General features: G+C 40.3%; 1 protein-coding gene across 1 annotated transcript in view; it reads left to right on the forward strand.

The window, feature by feature from the left end:
- Window positions 1–20,102, forward strand: part of araf (A-Raf proto-oncogene, serine/threonine kinase) — a 34,664-nt gene that overhangs the window by 8,257 nt on the left and 6,305 nt on the right. The window contains exons 4-15 of the mRNA XM_061673093.1: window positions 3,638–3,740; window positions 3,851–4,008; window positions 5,817–5,903; window positions 6,008–6,152; window positions 6,497–6,524; window positions 6,635–6,765; window positions 6,859–7,061; window positions 7,315–7,491; window positions 9,871–9,917; window positions 10,194–10,312; window positions 10,410–10,541; window positions 10,701–10,835. Of these exons, the coding sequence (XP_061529077.1) occupies window positions 3,638–3,740; window positions 3,851–4,008; window positions 5,817–5,903; window positions 6,008–6,152; window positions 6,497–6,524; window positions 6,635–6,765; window positions 6,859–7,061; window positions 7,315–7,491; window positions 9,871–9,917; window positions 10,194–10,312; window positions 10,410–10,541; window positions 10,701–10,835 (1,465 nt within the window). The remainder of the gene's footprint in view (window positions 1–3,637; window positions 3,741–3,850; window positions 4,009–5,816; window positions 5,904–6,007; window positions 6,153–6,496; window positions 6,525–6,634; window positions 6,766–6,858; window positions 7,062–7,314; window positions 7,492–9,870; window positions 9,918–10,193; window positions 10,313–10,409; window positions 10,542–10,700; window positions 10,836–20,102) is intronic.

Here is a 20,102-nt window from a genome sequence, read left to right on the forward strand (position 1 = left end):
AAGTAGTAGAAAAAGTTCCATCGATCCATTTTCTGTACCACTTATCCTCACTAGGGTCGCGGGCGAGCTGGAGTCTATCCCAGCTATCTTCAGGCAAGAGGCGGGTTACACCCCAAACTGGTCACCACCCAATCGCAGGGCACATCGTATAAACAAACAACCATTCACACTCACACTTAAGTATTAAAGTATTCAGTCCCCCTTAAATTTTTCACTCTGTTATATTGGAGCCTTTTGCTAAAATAATTTAAGTTCATTTTTTCCCTCATTAATGTACACACAGCACCCCATATTGACAGGGGAAAAAAATGAATTGTTAAAATTTTTGCAGATTTATTAAAAAACTGAAATATCACACAGCCGTAAGTATTCAGACCCTTTTGCTGTGAAATATATTTAACTTGGGTGCTGTCTATTTCTTCTGATCATCCTTGAGATGGTTCTTTACCTTCATTGGAGTCCAGCTGTGTTTGATTGGACTTGATTAGGAAAGCCACACACCTGTCTATATAAGACCTTACAGCTCACAGTGCATGTCAGAGCAAATGAGAATCATGAAGTCAAAGGAACTGCCTGAAGAGCTCAGACAGAATTGTGGCAAGGCACAGATCTGGCCAAGGTTGCACAAAACATTCTGATGCACTTAAGGTTCCTAAGAGCACAGTGTCCTCCATAATCCTTAAATGGAAGACATTTGGGACGACCAGAACCCTTCTGAGAGCTGGCTGTCCGGCCAAACTGTGCAATCAGGCGAGAAGAGCCTTGGTGAGAGAGGTAAGGAAGAATCCAAAGATCACTGTGGCTGAGCTCCAGAGATGCAGTCGGGAGATGGGAGACATTTCTAGAAAGTCAACCATCACTGCAACCCTCCACCAGTCGGGGCTTTAGGGCAGAGTGACCCGACGGAAGCCTCTCCTCAGTGCAAGACACATGAAAGCCCACATGGAGTTTGCTTAAAAAAAACACCTGAAGGACTCCAAGTAGGTGAGAAATAAGATTCTCTGGTCTGATGAGACCAAGATAGAGCTTTTTGGCCTTAATTCTAAGCAGTATGTGTGGAGAAAACCAGGCACTGCTCATCACCTGTTCAATACAGTTCCATCAGTGAAGCATGGTGGTGGCAGCATCATGCTGTGGGGATGTTTTTCAGTTGCAGGGACAGGACGACTGGTTGCAATCGAAGGAAAGATTAATGCGGCGAAGTACAGGGATATCCTGGACGAAAACCTTCGGAGTGCTCAGGAGCTGGGCCCAAGGGTCATCTTCCAACAAGACGATGACCCTAAGCACACAGCTAAAATAACGAAGGAGTGGCTTCAGAACAACTCCGTGACTGTTCTTGAATGGCCCAGCCAGAGCCCTGACTTAAACCCAATTGATCATCTCTGGAGAGACCTGAAAATGGCTGGTCACCAACATTCACCATCCAACCTGACAGAACTGGAGAGGATCTGCAAGGAGGAATGGCAGAGTATCCCCAAATCCAGGTGTAAAAAACTTGTTGCATCATTCCCAAAAAGACTCATGGCTGTATTAGTTCAAAAGGGTCCTTCTACTTTATACTGAGCAAGTACTATATACTGAATATGTTTGTCTGTGTGATATTTAAATTTTTCCTTTTTAATAAATCTGCAAAAACTTAAACAATTCTGTTTTTCTTTTTTTTTTTTTTGGTCAATATGGGGTGCTGTGTGTACATTGAGGGGAAAAAATTTAACAGGATCAGAATCTTTTCCATACCCACTGTATATGACTTGTTGCTTTGTGGTCCTGCTATAGTGCAGATTTGACAATTTTCACAACATTTTTCAGCATTGTTCCTGTCTTTCATTATATTCCAGCTTGCCATTACAGCAACTTTTTTAGGATGATATATTTTCCCCAAAACTATCTCGATAAATGATAGTATCAGTTTTTTTTTTTTGCCACTGATATAATATTGTAGAACATAATAATTCAAGCACATCCTTTTTCAGAACAATTAATTTTCAATTCTAAAGAACATTGAACATTGGCATTTTAATGTAGTACAATAAATCTTAAATAAAAAATATGAATCTGACCCAGGCTCTGTTTGCAAAAAAATGCACTTAAATATTAAACATTAGGCACATACTGCAGGTATCGAGTCATTAACCGACTGAAGAGGCCAAAAAAAATGTCTGACAAAATGGAAAAAAACAAACAAACAAAAAAACATGATGTACCATATTTTAACGACCATAAGGCGCACCATATTATTGGGCGCAGGCATGGTGACACATACGTGAGCTTAAACCATACGGTAGCATGCATGCACGCTGAAACAATGTTTTTAAAAAGACAGCGGAAACAAAACTGAGTTCGGTTGTACTTTATTGAAGTATTTAACAGTTACTCACATTATTTTTTTAAATCTATCCTCATCCACAAATCCATCAAAGTCCTCATCTTCTGTATCCGAAATGAACAGCTGGGCAAGTTCTCCATCAAACACGCCGGGTTCCCTCTCGTCATTGTCTGAGTCAGTCTTGTTGCCGTGCGGCTCCTCAAATGATGCCTGCTTTTACGAAAGCTCGAACAACAGTGCAAGCAGACACGTTAGCCCAAGCATCCACAATCCATTCACAAATTCTGGCGTAACTCGCCCAGCGCTGCCTCCTAGTCTTAGTTAGCCATCTGTCGTCCATGGCTCCCACGTCGCTCACAACTTCACTTTGAACGCCCTGTTTACACCGATGTCCAGCGGTTGGAGGTCCTTCGTCCAGCCTCCCGGAATGATGCCAAGCTCAGAGTTATTGCACTCCGTCGAATGGTGACTGTAGAGACGCTTCTCCCGGCTGTTCTTTGCTCATTAATCCATTGCTTGACTTGGTCTTCCAACTCGGGCCACCTCGCCTTGTTTCCGCGTTTTGTTTTTCTTTTTTTTCCGCGGAAACTCAGCTTCGTCTTCTTGACTTGGCTAAGCTTGGTTTCCTGCTTCCTCCACTTGCGAACCATTGATTTGTTGATCTTGAATTCTCTCGCGGCTGCTCGATTCCCATGTTCCTCCGCGTAACTAATAGCTTGCAGTTTAAACTGTGCTTCGTAAGCGTGTCTCTTCGTAGGTGCCATTTTCGGGGGTCCTTAGCCAAAAAAGCGATGCACATACCTGAACTGTATACCAACTGGGGGCGTGTCTTTAGCTTCCTCTGTCACGCGCACCCTTCCCCCTTCCCCCTTTATGTCCGCATGCGACTGTCCTCAGTCACGTCCGCCTTCCTCTATATAAGCAGCGTGTGGACAGGAAATGCTCCCAGTCAGTCAAGCGGCGCACTCATCAAAGTCACACAACATTTACAGATGTTGGAACTCTGTGCACACATAAGGCGCGCCGCATTATAAGGCGCCCTGTCCATTTTGGTGAAAATGTAAGACTTTTGAGTGCGCCTTATGGTCGCTGAAAATACGGTACTCAAAGGCATTTGGGCTTTGTCACTGTTTTTAAATCAGATGCCATCCATTTTAATGTTATTTTTTTAGTCTTTATTTTTATTTATTGTATGAATGTTGTTGTTCTGTTTTGTATAATTTCTGCTCCCTTTTGGGTTTTGAGCACACATAATTTGGGATTAATGTCCTTTTTTTTGTTGTTGTTGTCTTTTAATTACTCTTCCAGTCGTAAGAGACTGACAGACTGGGACACGGACATCACTCCTTTGGTCGGAGAGGAGTTATTAGTTGAAGTCCTGGATGATATTCCTCTGACTATGCACAACTTTGTAAGTAGCAGGCAAACTGCTTTCTTTGTTTTATCCTTTTCTGATGGTTTTTTTTTTCACTCAAATGTTCAATTACTACAGAAATGACAATCTAATTTTAATCTGCGCAGGTACGGAAAACCTTCTTTAAGCTGGCTTACTGTGATTTTTGCCACAAGTTTTTATTTAATGGCTTCAGGTGTCAGACCTGTGGCTACAAATTTCACCAGCACTGCAGTAGCAAGGTACCTACTGTTTGTGTGGACATGGACACAGTAACCAAACAGCGGTGAGTTGAATCTTAGTTAATAGGAATGTCTCAATCCAAATTTTTCACTTCAGATCCGATACAGATATTGCAGCCTTGAATTTTGGCCGATACGGATATCGGTCTAATCCGATATCAGCAATAATCATACATACTTTACTTATTTTGTAGTATGTAATGTTAAAAAAGGCTTGACGTGATATTCCTTAAACAGAGAACAATAATCAGCAACAGTAGGTATGAGGAAAAACTGACTCATTTATTATTAACCAGTGGGTTACATAAAGAAACTTAAAAAATGAGTGTCCTACAATTGAATAAAATACATAATTCGGAACTCCTGAACAATAACTTTCAAAATTATGCATCTAACTTGCACCATAACCAATGCTTCACTTAAACATAAGCAAATTCTACATTTGACTAGATTCAATAAAATATAAATTAGAAAACCATGAAAAATAATCTCAAATAAATATAAATGATACTTTTAAAGTGCAAAATAACAATTGAAATTCAATTCAGTGTTTACTATTTTTTTTAACTGTCATTATATGGTGGGGACATCATTTGCTTTCTCCACGTGCGGCAATACACTTGAACTTCTTGATGCAACTGGGGTTTAGTTTTATGGACAGTCGCTGTTCCTGCTGTGCACGTATTGGCCTCTGAGGGGCAGTGTGATACACACAATCAGATACACACTCGCAGTAACAAAGAGTTGAAGTCAAAATCAAATATTATTCGATTATTTTTTTTTTCGAATATTATATGAATATTATTCATAAAATAATATATGCCAGAGAGTGTTGTTATACTGCCAGTTTGTATGTGGTTATACAGCATTTGCATTCGTTATCTTGAGATAAAAGTGCCACGAGTTCAATGCTAATTTTCGTTAGCAGGTCAGTGGGGTTTGTCATTGTGTGTTAGCTTTGATTTATTTATTTTCATTTTTATTTTTTTGTGAACAAAAACAAAGAGAGGAACAAAGGATGTGATGTATTTAAACATTCAAGAGGTGTAATTCCTTTGGTATGTGAGTTTAGCTTAACAGGGAACTTAAACTAGAGTCAATAAATGACTTTAAGCAAGCACCTTAGCAACCTGTTTTAATCATGTGGGATTTGCATGCTGCCTGGTTGCTACTGGGTAAAAGTGCTGGAGCAGAGCATTGTATGGACTGCTTTTATAAGAGCGGTAAAATCTGGAGATTTTAAATGCAGTCCGATCCGATACTCATTTTTTCTTTCTCAAAGATCGGCTTGGGACAACCCTAGTAGTTAAGGTACCATTCAACCATTTATACTAGGCACGCTTTGGTTATTAGCTTAATGGAAGCATGAGGCTTGGATGGTTCTTTCTAAATAGTTACATCTTTGTCCCATGCTTGTGTGGGTTTTGTTGGGGTATTCCAAATTTCGCCCCCGCAACCCTAAAATCCATATGTTAATTTCTAGACAGTTTCAGTCAACCAAGTTTTCTGATTCAGGATCTGGACTTGGTTCCTGAAAGCCAAACAGTGGCTGCCCACTGATCCTCAAAGATGCATTAAATCCAGAGAACAGATGTCACTTTAATTGTATGTGAGACAAATTAAGTCCTTAAAATAGTAAAAATGAGAAAAATGAGTTCTGTCATACCCTGCTACAGCCCACCCCTCCATCCATCCATTTTTCTACCGCTTATCCGAGGTCAGGTCGCGGGGGCAGTAGCTTTAGCAGGGATGCCCAGACTTCCCAGCCCACCCCTGTTTAATGTTATTGTTTTTTGTCTCTTTGGGTTTGTCTCATCCTTTTCTACTTGTGTTTGGGCGGGTGTCATCCAAGTCCCTGCACAGATGAGTATCCTCAGATACTACTGCCAGAAAATTCCCCATCACAGAGTAACATAGCCTTAACCCCAGAGCCTGCTGGGTAAGCTTGCAGACCAAACTATTTCTTAGCATGTTAAAAAAGACTCACCTTTTTCAAACTGATATTTGAATACACTGTGTGACTTTTTAAATGTCCTCTCTCAGGCTGGACCTTCTGTCCCCACCACCAGCCTTTCGCTTCCCCAACCCCAGCGGAGATGGCCAGTCTCTACAAAGACATCGTTCCACCTCGACACCCAATGTTCATATGGTCAGCACAGTGAGCCCTGCTGTTGCCAGCCTTATAGAGGCAAGTGTCAGTGTACTTTGTTGTATAAATATGAAAATATGCAAATGTCCTCTTTTGTCACTTAAAATGCTCATTTTAATCCTAGAGGAGTTTAAGTTTGATCATACAACAATTAGACATTGTTTGCGTCAACAAAACAATAGTAGAAAACAAAAATAAAGCGCAACCAGATATGATTGGCTCAGTGCATTGTGACAGTTTAGCCCCTTGGAGCGAAGTCAAATGAAATGAAAACGATTAAAAAGCCTTGTATAAAGGCTTTTTATTTGTATTCTAAATTATCGAATCCGTAAAATTCCTTGAAGTCCATTTAATGAAATCTGATCTCCCCCACCCCTTTTTAGGAAGCAGTGAAATTTAACACCACCACAGGTATGCTTTAGTTTTTTTTTTTTTTTTTTTTTCATAGTAATTTTAGGATTGGGGTTTATTTTGCATGTGTTAGACTCGAAAACTTAATGCTCTGCCTTTTATTTTTGCAGGTCCTGAGCCGTCACCAAAGCCATCCACCAGCCCACCTTCTTCTTTAGGTTCTCCAGGAAGAAGACCGCCCAAGTCCCCTTCAGAACATAAGGAACGAAAGCCCTCTTCTTCAGATGACAAAAAGAAAGTAGTATGTAATGTTTTGCAGTATTATTTGTCAATTAATCTTTTCAGAAACACGGGTTAATTTATTAATTTGTTTGGCAAATTGGTTGTCTTTTAGCATCGAGGGGGCTACAGGGATTCTAGTTACTACTGGGAGGTCCACTCCCGGGAAGTGACAATCCAGAAGAGAATAGGAGCTGGCTCATTTGGAACTGTATTCAAGGGCAAGTGGCATGGGGATGTAGCGATCAAGATCCTTAAAGTTACAGAGCCGACACCGGAGCAGTTACAGGCCTTTAAAAATGAAATGCAGGTCTTACGGTAAGTTGGTTATTCAAGTTTAGTTATAAGTAAACAGTTCAGACGTCTGATGTGCTGCTTTATTTTAGACTTGTTTTTCGACTTAGATTTTAGATGTTTACTTAGGATTAGAACCAACCTAAAAAAAATAAAAAAAACTGGTGGGTTTACTCTGACATACAGTATTTTGCAAATTAAAAAGAGGCAATGACAAAAACATGAAATTGTGGGAAATTGTATCTTTTTTAAAATTTTATTTTTCCCATCTCTTCAGGAAAACCCGCCATGTCAACATCCTGTTGTTCATGGGCTACATGACTAAGCCCAATTTTGCCATCATCACACAGTGGTGTGAAGGCAGCAGCCTCTACCGCCATCTGCATGTCTCTGAAACCAAATTTGACACGATGAGGCGGATTGACGTGGCCAGACAGACAGCACAGGGCATGGAGTAAGACTTTTCCATATTAGATTTGACCAACTGTTTGCTTTCTTGATACTGATGTTTACAACTAATGTGACATTTCAAATGCCATCTACAACCCCAATTCCAATGAAGTCCAATCTCTATTGTTTTGTAATAAATGAGAAGATATCATCATAAAAAACACAATTCTATTAAAATGTCACTGCTTTGTCAATATAAGCGACTTTGTTTTTGGTCAAACATTTCTGCCGTCAAGATGGAGTTGACCATTTTATTGATTAGACACAACAAAGGTTTCTTGGTTATAGCAAGCACTGACGTCAGTATTCTGAGAAACTTAAAATGTAATTTCACTCTTAAACAAAATTAAAAAATCCCCAGCTGCTCGGACGGACCTACAACCCCAATTCCAATGAAGTTGGGTCGTTGTGTTAAACATAAATAAAAACAGAATACAATGATATGCCAATCATGTTCAACCTATATTTAATCGAATACACTACAAAGACAAGATAGTTCGTTAAAAATGATAAACTTGATTGTTTTTAGCAAATAATCATAAAATTTTAATTTTATGGCTGCAACATGTTCCAAAAAAGCTGGGACAGGTGGCAAAAAAGACTGCGAAAGTTGAGGAATGCAATTCAAACACCTGTTTGGAACATCCCACAGGTGAACAGGCTAATTGGGAACAGGTGGGTGCCATGATTGGGTATAAAAGGAGCTTCCCTGAATTGCTACATCATTCACAAGAAAAGATGGGGCGTGGTTCACCTCTTTGATCAAATGCGTGAGAAAAAGCTGGGACAGGGTCATGTTTACCACTGTGTTACATCACCTTTTCTTTTAACATTCAATACACATTTGGGAACTGAGGACACCAATTTTTGAAGCTTTGTAGGTGGAATTCTTTCCCATTCTTGCTTGATGTACAGCTTCAGCTGTTCAACAGTCCGGGGACTCCGTTGTCGTATTTTATGATTCATAATGCGCCACACATTTTCAATGGGAGAAAGGTCTGCACTGCAGGCAGGCCAGTCTAGTACCCGCACTCTTTTACTACGAAGCCACGCTGTTGTAACACGTGCAGAATGTGGTTTGGCATTGTCTTTCTGAAATAAGCAGGGGCGTCCATGAAAAAGACGTTGCTTGGATGGCAGCATATGTTTCTCCAAAACCTGTATGTACCTTTCAGCATTAATAGTGCTTGCACTGATGTCAGTTACCCATGCCATTGGCACTAACACGGCCCATACCATCAGAAATGCTGGCTTTTGGACTTTGCGTCCATAAACGTCAGGATGGTTATTTTTCTCTTTGGCCCGGAGGACCCGACGTCCACAATTTCCAAAAACAATTTGAAATTTGGACTCGTCGGACCACAGAACACTTTTCCACTTTGCATCAGTCCATCTTAGATGAGCTTGGGCCCAGAGAAGCCGCAGGCGTTTCTGGGTGTTGTTGATAATTGGCTTTTGCTTTGCATAGTCGAGTTTCAAGTTGCACTTACAAATGTAGCGCCGAACTGTATTTACTGACATTAGATTTCTGAAGTGTTCCTGAGCCCATGTGGTGATATCCTTTACACATTGTCAGTTTTTGATGCAGTGCCACCTGAGGGATCGAAAGTCACTGGCATTCAATGTTGATTTTCGGCCTTGCCGCTTACATGCAGTGATTTCTCCAGATTCTCTGAAACATTTGATGATGTTATCGACCGTAGATGATGAAATCCCTAAATTCCTTGCAATTGTATGTTGAGGAACATTGTCCTTAAACTGTTTGACTATTTTCTCACACACTTGTTCACAAAGAGGTGAACCTCACCCCATCTTTGCTTGTGAATGTCTGAGCAATTCATGGAAGCTCCTTTTATACACAATCATGGCACCCACCTGTTCCCAATTAGCCTTTTCACCTGTGTGTTCCATGATTTGCAAATCATTGTATTCTGTATTTATTTGTTTAACACAACGTCCCAACTTCATTGGAATTGGGGTTGTACATTGGGAGCAATGGATAACAGAAATATTGTACAAAAAGTATAAAAGAATAACTGCAATAAAAAACTGCACTATAGTGCGACCGCAAAGCAAGAACAGTCATATAGCGATTACTTTCTTTATTCCGTGATGATAAATTGCTGGGACTCAATTTTTCAGGGTTGGAACTCATATTTTTCAATACATGTGGATCCCGGGACTCACATATTCTCAAGTGTATAATGATATACATGGATAGATGGATAAATAAATTGTCTGATACATAGGTGGCAGGAAAAAACTGTTTCAAGTTTTCCTCTACAAAAACTATGGCTTTCTACCAATTCAGTTATGCAGGAAATTGTAATTTTTGTGCTTACGATCTTTTACTATAAAATTAAGCGTGCATTGTCTCTTTCAGTTATCTTCATGCAAAGAACATTATTCATCGTGACCTGAAATCAAACAGTATCCTTTTCCTGTCTAGTTGTAGTTTTTACACAACCACACTGATTGTGTTCAGTGTGGTTCCAGCTATCCCGTGTCAAGACACCTGACCACAGACTTTACAAGGAAACCCTGTTGCAAACCTCACTCACACCTTTTTCATTTTGCATAATTTTTTAACGCCCCTGTGTAAAAATGACTAATTGACCAGACAACACTACTTTTCTCGCCATCTCGCACAGTTCATCACATATTTTCTCTTTGTTAGTGGCAGTATTTCCTGAGATTGTGTTCTAGATATTTTCCTCCACGAAGGTTGGACTGTTAAGATTGGGGACTTCGGCCTTGCAACAGTGAAGTCACGGTGGAGCGGCTCACAACAGGTTGAACAGCCCAGTGGATCAATTCTTTGGATGGTATATTTCTTTTAAATGTCATTTCAGAAATAATTAATTTCAGAAATTATCTATAAACTGACATTACGCTTGTTTCTGTTCCATGATGTATGCCAAGGCTCCTGAGGTGATCCGAATGCAGGACAGCAACCCATATACATTCCAGTCTGATGTATATGGCTATGGAGTAGTGCTGTTTGAACTGATGTCAGGGACCCTACCATACTCCAATATCAACAACAGAGATCAGGTTAAACAAAACTTTATTTGAACTCTTTAATATTGTGAACCAAATTATAATGAATGGTGGATTTTCTTTTTCCTGTGAATAGTCAAGACCTGGTCTGGTTCATTATTTTCCATTCAAAACAGTAGGATTGCAGTAACAGTGTACTGATTTTCTCTCCAGATAATCTTCATGGTGGGACGTGGTTACTTGTCACCAGACCTCAGTAAGCTCTACAGTACCTCACCCAAATCAATGAAAAGGCTCATCATTGACTGCCTGAAGTTCAAACGTGATGAGAGGCTCCTGTTCCCACAGGTAAAGTAAATGGTTTCCACTACAAAATGGTATGCTCAAAAGTAATAATGCCTCGACCGGCCACAAAAAGTCAAATGTAAATGACTCTATTTTGTATAGAAGTATTTAAATTGCATTTCAATGTGCATTCTTCTCTCTAATTCCAGTGCTCACTACTGTGCAGTGCTCATGTTCCAGGCAGATGATAAATTTCAGCAGTAGTAGTCTTACAATGTAACGCTGATACAACGGGTGGGACATGACTGTTTATTGTGTAGCCGTTGGATTGATGGCATGCACTGACTGAGCATCTGATTGTTTATGGATATAAAACAAATATCTAGTAAACCTTAAGGATTCAGAGATTCCAAGTGTTCTGGTTTCAGGGTCTGGGGCCACCAAGAGCCAAGTTGTGCTGGCCATGTAAGAACCTACACTGGCCCAGTACGTTCATTATACCATACGTTAAGTTTCAGTGATTATTTTATTAGTATCTTTAAACTGTATTAGTTAAGCCCCTTTAAGAAATTATTAGTACAGTTGCATTCATGGCTGTGACTGTGTACTCAAGTCACGAAAATCGAGGCATTGCAATAATGCTTCAAAGAATAAAACAATTACAAAATTATTAAAATATTTTGCCTTGATGTTGTACGTTATCTATTATGTATTAATATATGTGCACGGATGCATATGAAATATTGGTTGGTTGGTGGGAGGCTTAGCTTAGGAGCGCTGTGCGTGTGTGTATGATTAGTACTTGTATTTAGATTTTGTTTTACCTTTAATTATTGTACATTTGTGGTTTAGTGGTGCAATGATGTATGAACATGTTTGTGAATGGGTAAATGTGAGGCTTTACACTTACCCATTCACAAACGCGTTCATACACTGTGATGGGCACGGTGATGATGAATATGAGACAAAAGTTCAGAATTCCAGCTTTTATTTCATGGTATTTACATCTAGAAGTGTTAAGCAACACATGACACAGTACGTTTTGTTTGAACCCACCCACTTTTCAAGTGAGCAGAGGTATTGGAACACATGACTGATGGGTGCTTCTAGTTGCTCAGGTGTTGCAATTTAGATTGATTGCTTAAACATTAGTGCTTTTTTTTAACTACATTTGCTGTTAAGCAAACATGAAGACCTGAGAGCTGTCTATGGGAGAAAAGCAAGCCGTTTTGAAGCTGAGAGAAGAGTAAAACTCAATCAGAGCTACTGCACACACATTGGGCAGAGCCAATACAACAATTTAGAATGTCCTGGAAAAGAGAGAAACTACTGGTGTACTGAGCAACAGACATCGAACAGGTCGGCCAAGGGTATCAAGAGCAGTTGATTACAGAAACATTGTGAGAGCTGTGAAGAAACATCCATAGACAACAGTCAGTGACATCACTGCCAACCTCCACAGGGCAGGGGTGAAGATATCAGAATCCACATTTCGAAAGACTTTGAGAGAAGAAATATACAGGCCATACTACAAGATGCAAACCACTCATCAGCAAAAAGAATCGGAAGGCCAGATTGGATTTTGCAAAAAAGTACAGAGATGAGCCACAAAAGTTTTGGAACAAAGTTTTATGGACTGATGAGACCAAGATTAACCTCTACCAAAGTGATGGAAAGGCCAAAGTATGGAGAAAGAAAGGATCTGCTTATGATTCAAAACACACAAGCTCATCTGTGAAGCATGGTGGAGGTAATCTCATGGCTTGGGCTTGCATGGCTGCTTCTGGAACGGGTTCACTAGTCTTTATTGATGGGACCTGAAGTGGGAGATCAACATCAACTCCATCCTCCAAAAAGGCCCAGCAGAGGATGTGCTTCTTGCGACTTCTGAGGAAGCAATGCCTGCCACAGGAGCTGTTGAGGCAGTTCTACACACCAGTCATCAAATCAGTGCTGTGTTCTTCCATCATAGTCTGGTTTGGTGCTGCTACAAAAAAGGACATACTCCGACTGCAACGGACAATAAAAACTGCTGAAAAGATTGTCAGTACACCACCACCCACCCTTGATGACTGGCACGCTGCCAGAACTAAGACGAGCTTGCAAAATCCTCTTGGACCCTCCACATTCTGGTTACCACCTCTTCTTGCTCCTTCCCACAGGTAGCCACTATTGAACAATGCAAACTAAAACAAGCAGACATTCCATCAGCTTCTTCCCTCCTGCCATTAACTTATTAAACAGTTAACTTACAATTCAAATGTAACATGCTGCCAATTTGGTCTTGATTGTTGTCACATCTCTGTCGGGCCAATTGTACATTACTCGTGCACTCACTGTAGGAGTCTCGCCACTCTGCACTATTTGCATATCTGTTGTTGACCAATACTAGCCACTCATGTGCTTAAGTAGCATCTCCACCATTTGGACAATTGACATTATCCCAGATTGTCGCACTATTAGTCACTTTAAACTGCATACATTTCTTGAAGTCTCTGCGCCCTTTGCGCAATGGTCATAGCACTGGACTATTGTTCGCTTAGTCTTTTCCAACTGCTCTAATTGCTAGAGGACATTGTACAATTGTCCGAAAAATTAAATAAATAAATAAAAAAAACTGCGCAGGAATTACCATGTTACTGGTAACCTTTTTTGCTCAGTGACTGTTTTTTATGTCTTTGTCTCAAAAGTATTCTCTGTCAATTGACTTGTCTGTTGTCGTACTAGAGCGACAAATTCCTTGTGTGTTTTTAACATACTTGACGAATAAAGATGATTCTGATGTAACTCATGATGGTAGCAGCAGAATGAATTCTGAAGTCTTCGAATACTTTTTGTCTGGCAATTTACAGAAAAATGCATCCAATTTAATCGGGAGTAGCTTCATCATGCAACAAGACAATGAACCCTACATACAATGCCAACACAGCAGAGGACTTCATTAGGGGAAAAAAGCGGAAGGTCTTAGACTGACCAAATCAATCACCGGCCCTTAACCCATTAGAGTATGTATTTAACCTTCTGGAGAGGAGACTGAAGGGAGAAGCCCCAGAAACAAACAAGAATTGAAAGAGGCTAAAATAAAGGCCTGGAAAAGCATTTCAAACGAAGAATGCAACCGCCTGGTGAAGTCAATGTTTTGCAGGCTTGTTGCAGTTATTGCAATTAAGGGTTATGCCACCAAATATTAAGTTATTCACTTTAAGTTAATTTAATAATGTTTGTTCCAATACTTTTGCTCACTTGAAACGTGGTTGGGTTCAAACAAATGGTCCTCTGTCCTGAGTTGTTTAACTCATCTACATCTAAATACCATGAAATAAAGGCTGGAATTCTGAACTTTTGTCTCATATTCATCTTTTGGTCTAAAATGCAAATGTCTTCAGTATATAACAAAAACAAAGGAATTGACCTCCTGGGGGTGGCGGGGCGTGTGTGTGTGTGTGGGGGGGGGGGGGGGCATTGGGTCCTTGCGGCCCCCACCGGTGGCCAGTTATTGGGGCGCCTCTCGGATGGACCCCTTGGCCTGATCCCGCCCCTGGATCAAATAGGTGGGTTCCTTAGCCTCCGTGGTGCGGGCACAGCAATTACAGGACACTTCTGTCAGTCTTTGTGCATGTAAAACGGTGTCAATTCACTTGGATTTGTCTGCAGGCACACACCCCAGGACTCCTTCACTGGGTGTGGTGCCACTCACTTATTGTGACAAATAACTAATGAATATGCGAATTGCTTGTGTATCCCCTCACTCATACTCTCCTTCTGTAGACTTTTATAATTTACATCGTCAATCCCACCACACTTCAGTTGTACAGCCGGGTTCACGACCCTTGTCCTGCATGCTGCTTCTCCTGTCCTTGTCCTGTTCTAGCTTCCCTCTACCCTCTAGAAACTTTGTTTCTGATTCTCAATTAAATTCAATTACTATACTAAGAAACCCCAGCGGAATCTTAAAAACTCCACTGTGACACATTAAAACTGTTCCGGCATAAAAGGGATACAGAGCTTCCATTCTGCTTGACCTAACAGCCAAACAGGACAAAAAAATATAATTTAAAAAATGAACCGTGGCATGTGGAATTAATGTGTGGATGTCTCGGGAGAAACTCTAATAAACAGCCACACAGAGGACAGTCCGAAAACCGGAAATGAACTAATAGGTTATCACATATGTCAGCCAAGAGGAGCGGCCACTAATATTCAAATATATTATATATAGTTTATTCAATATTTATACTATCGGTTTGCTTGCAGAATAGATTGCTGCATTTTTTATTATAGCTTTACAGAATGTTTTTGAGTAGCAATTGTACAATCCAACATTTAAAAAAAAAATAATATTTTTTTAGCACATGCTTCAATACAAATTATATGTAGATAGCAAACTGTTACATTACTAGACATACATTCGTACAGTTGAAACAAGATGTTTACTTAAACCATATAAAAATATGTTTTTTTCACTGTCTGAGTCAGACTAAACCTTTCCTGTTTTAGGTCAGGTACGATTATCAAAATTATTTGTATTTACTAAATGCCAGCTTAATCAGGATTTTTTTTTTTGGGGACAATTTTTGTGCCTTTCTTTTGAGTCAGAAGTTTACATACATTTCATTAGTATTTGGTATCCTCCATCCATCCATTTTCTTGACCGCTTATCCTCACTATGGTCGCGGGCTGCTGGTGCCTGCTATCTTTGGGCGAGAGGCGGGGTACACTCTGAACCGGTCACCAGCCAATCGCAGGGCACAGAAACAAATTATCATTTGTGCTCACATTCATACCTACGGGCAATTTAGAGTTTCCAATTAACCTACCATCCATGTTTTTGGGAGGAAACCGGAGTGCCCGGAGAAAACCCACCCAGGCACGGGGAGAACATGCAAACTCCACACAGGCGGGGCCGGGATTTTAACCCCGGTCCCCAGAACTGTGAGGTAGATGTGCTAACCAGTCGTCCACCGTGCCGGCAGTGTTTGGTATCATGGTACCTTTAAATTATAGGACTGGAGTCAAATGTTTTGGATATCCTTCCACAAGCTTCTCACAATAGTTGGTAGGAGTTTTCCTCCTTAGAAAACCTTTGTAAATGAGCCCAGTTGGTAGGGAACCTTGCTCACAAATGCCTTTTCAGGTCTGCCCATACATTTTGAATAGACTTAAGATCAGGGTTTTGTGATGGCCCCTCCAAAACATTGACTTTATCCTTAAGCCACTTTGTAACCAGTTTGGTATTCTTTGGGTCATTGTCCATTTGGAAGACCCCTTTGCACCCAAGCTTTAATTTCCTGGTTTGTCTTGAGAATTTGCTTCACTATTTCCACATAATGTTCTTTCCCTATGATGCCATCTTTTTTGTGAAGCGCACCAGTCCCTCCTGAAGAAAAACAACCCCATGACATGATGCTGCCAGCCCTGTATTTCTAAGTTGGGATGGTGTTCTCAGGCTTGCAAGCTTCCCCCTTTTTCCTCCAGATGTAACGATTCTTATGGCCAAACAGTTCAATATAATTTTCGTTTATGTCTTTTGTTGATTTCCTTTGACGTTCCCATGGTGTTACATAAAGAAGCACTGGATTCCAGTTGTGCCTTGTTGAAATACAGTGCATTCACTTTTTCCACAGTTTGTTATAGCCTCATCCCAAAATAAATTAATAAATTATTTTTTCCCCTCAAGATTCAACACAACACACCAGAATGACAAAGTCAAAACTATTTTTGACATTTTTGCACATTAAAAATTTAAAAACAAAAAAATCACATGTATATAAGCTAAACATTTAGCTTAAGTGCATCATGTTTCCACTGATCATCCTTGAGAGGTTGCTACAGCTTAACTGGAGTCCCCTTGTAGTAAACTCAGTTGATTGGACATGATTTGGAAAGCCACACACCTGTCTATGTAAGGTCCCACAGGTGGCAGTGCATGTCAGAGCATAAAGTCAAAGGAATTTTTTGTAGACCTCCAAGACAGGATTGTCTTGAGGCACAAGTTTGGGGAAGGGTACCGAAAAATTTCTGCTGCTTTGAAGGTTCCAATGAGCACAGTGGCCACCATCATTCTTAAATGGAAGATGTTTTGAACCACCAGGACTCTCCTAGAGCTAGCCGCCCTTCTGAATGGATCCATTGGGAGAGAAGAGCCTTAGTCAGGGAGGTGACCAAGAACCCGGATGGTCATTCTGTCAGAGCTCCAGCAGTCCTCTGTGGAGAGAACCTTCCAGAAGGACAACCATCTGCAGCACTCCACCAATCAGGCCTGTATGGTCGAATGGCCAGACGGAAGCCACTCCTTAGTAAAAGCAACATGGCAGCCCGTCTGGAGTTTGCCACCTGAAGGACTCACAGACCATGAGAGAGAAAATTCTCTGGTCTGATGAGACACAGATTGAACTCTTTGATGTGAATGCCAGGCGTCATGGAGGTGGAAACCAGGCACTGCTCATCACCTGAACAATACCATCCTTACAGTGAAGCCTGGTGGTGGGAGCATCATGCTGTGGGGATGTTTTTCAGTGGTAGGAACTGGGAGAATAGTCAGGATTGAGAGAATAATGAATGCAGCAATATACAGAGACATCCTGGATGAAAACCTGCTCCAGAGTGTTCCGGTCCTCAGACTGGGATGAAGGTATATCTTCCAACTTGACAATGACCCTAAGCACACAGCCAACGGAGTGCCTTCAGGACAACTCTGTTAATGTCCTTGAATGGCCTAACCAGAGCCCAGACTTGAATCCGATCAAACATCTCTGGAGAGATCTGAAAATGCCTGTGCAATGACGGTCCTCATCCCACCTGATGGAGCTTAAGAGGTGATGCATAGAGAAATGGGCGTAACTGTCCAAAGATAGGTGTGCAAAAATTGTGCCATCATATTTAAAAAGACTTGAGGCTGTAATTACTGCCAAAGGTGCATCAGAGTATTGAAGGCTGTGAAGACATACATGTACATGTGATGTCGTAATTTTTTTAATTTTTAATACATTTGCAAAAATTGTCAAACCTTTTTCACGTTGTGATTATAGGTTGTTGTGTGTGGAATTATAAGGGGAAAAAATTATTTATTCCATTTTGGGATGCGGCTGTAACATAAAAAAATGTGGAAAAAGTGATATGCTCTGAATACTTTCTGGATGCGCTGTACATCCACAGGTGTGTGTCACAGGTGTGTGTCTCTAATTAACTCAAATGTTAAACCTAAACCTATCAGCAGCTTCCAATGAAGTCTCCTTATCATCTGGGTTTTCCCAAATTGTTAAAAGGCATACTAATCTCAATGTATGTCAACTTGTGACTTTGAAGAAAGTAATGAAAAATTGCCTAACAAAATCCTTCTCATTTTGGCTTTTAGAAAATAGAAATTGATAATCCTTATTTCTTTTTATACAGTGTATGTTAACACCTGGTTTCAACTGTACATGTATTCACCTTAATTAGCACCTACATGTAAACATGTACATATGTATTTAAACACATACATGCCCATGCCTATACACACACACACACCTTAAACCCACCTAATCACCAGCACAATTTACATGAAGACATAAAGACCCTTTCCAAAAAATTTGAATATCATGGAAAAGTTTATTTCCATAATTCCATTCAAAAAATAAAATTTTCATAGATTATAGATTCAGGGCCCACAATTTAAACAATTTCAAGTATTTGTTTATTCCTACATAATTTGGGCTTCCAGCTCATAAAACCCACAAAATCAGGAATTCAAAAAATGTTAATACTGTGAAGAAATCTACTTCTCAGTTTTTGTAGAAAAAAAGAGAGAAATTAGGGTCACATTAAATCAATAAAAATATGGTACTTTCAAAATTATGTTAATCTTCAATACTTGGTTGGGAATCCCTTGGCTTTAATCACTGCCTCTGCGCCGTGGCATTGAGGCAATCAACCTGTGGCATTGGCTGGGAGTTTTGGAAGCCCAGATTTCCTTGATGCTTGTTGTCAGTTCTTTGTTTTTGGGTCTGGTGCCTCTCATGTTCCTCTTGATAATACCCCCTAGATACTCAATGGGGTTTAGATCTGGCGAGTTTGCTTGCCAGTCAAGCACTGTGATGTCATGGTGATGTCAAAAATGGTGATGTCATGGTGATGTCAAAACCTGGTTTAATGTCATCATTAAACCAGGTTTTGGTGCTTCTGGTGGTATGGGCAGGGGCCAAGTCTTGCTGGATGATGAAATCTTCATCTCCATACAGATCCTCAGCAGAAGGAACCATGAAGTCCTCTAAAACATTCTCGTAGACTGTTGTGGTGACCTTGGATTTAAAAACACCTGCACTGGACTTTTCACACCAAAACATGACTGACACTGGATATTTCACACTGGACCCAAAGCAGCTTGGGTTCTGTTCTTCACCAGTCTTCCTCTAAACCCTTGGACCTTGATTCCCGAATGAAAGGCACACTTTACTTACATCAGAAAAGAGGACCTTGGACCACTGGAGAACAGTCCAGTCCTCCTCCTTCTTGGCCAAGTTGAGACACTTCGTGCGTGGGCTCAAGTGGCTTGGCCCGAGGAACCCGACAGTTGTAGCCCATCTTTCGGATTCATCTGAATGTGGTGGTTTTTGAAGCTGAGACTCCCGTCTCATTCCACTCTTTCTGGATCTCTGCTAGATTCTTGAATCTTCTGTTTGATAATCCTCTGAAGCCCACAGTCTTCTCTCTTGCTGGTGCATCTTCTCCTGCCACATTTTGTCCTTCCACTAGACTTTCCATTGATATGCTTGGACACTCCACGCTATGAACCTTTGTGGCTTACCCAACCTATGGATGGTGTCAATGATGGTCTCCCCCATATTGAACCCTACTGAGACAATTGAACCAAACGGAAGCAATTTAATGACACCTCGGCAAACCTGTGCAGGTGCGTTGAGTTTAGTAGATGATTAGTGTGTTACAATCAGTTTAAAACATTTATGGCCTACATAATTTGGGCTGATTTCTTCACAGTATTCTCCTTTTTTGAATACTTGATTTTGTGGGTTTTATTAACTGGAAGCCCCAATTATCTAAAAATAAACAAATACTTGAATTTTTTTTTAATTGTGGGCCCTGAGTCTATAAGCAATAGAAATTTAACTTTGAATTGAATTATGGAAATAAATAAACTTCCAATTCCAATTTTTTGGAAAGGGTCTTTATAGTCTTTGTGTTCTGGGTGCTGGGTTTTAATTTTGACTTTTTAGATCTGCAAAATAAATGTTCTCAAAATTACATTATCTTATTTTACTTTTTAAAAATCAATTTAGCTTTGCTACAGGACCTTACAACCTGATGATAATTCGTGTAATTTGTCATTCTGTA

This window comes from Phycodurus eques, chromosome 3, assembly GCF_024500275.1.
Source record: "Phycodurus eques isolate BA_2022a chromosome 3, UOR_Pequ_1.1, whole genome shotgun sequence".
In the NCBI taxonomy this organism is placed as follows: domain Eukaryota; kingdom Metazoa; phylum Chordata; class Actinopteri; order Syngnathiformes; family Syngnathidae; genus Phycodurus; species Phycodurus eques.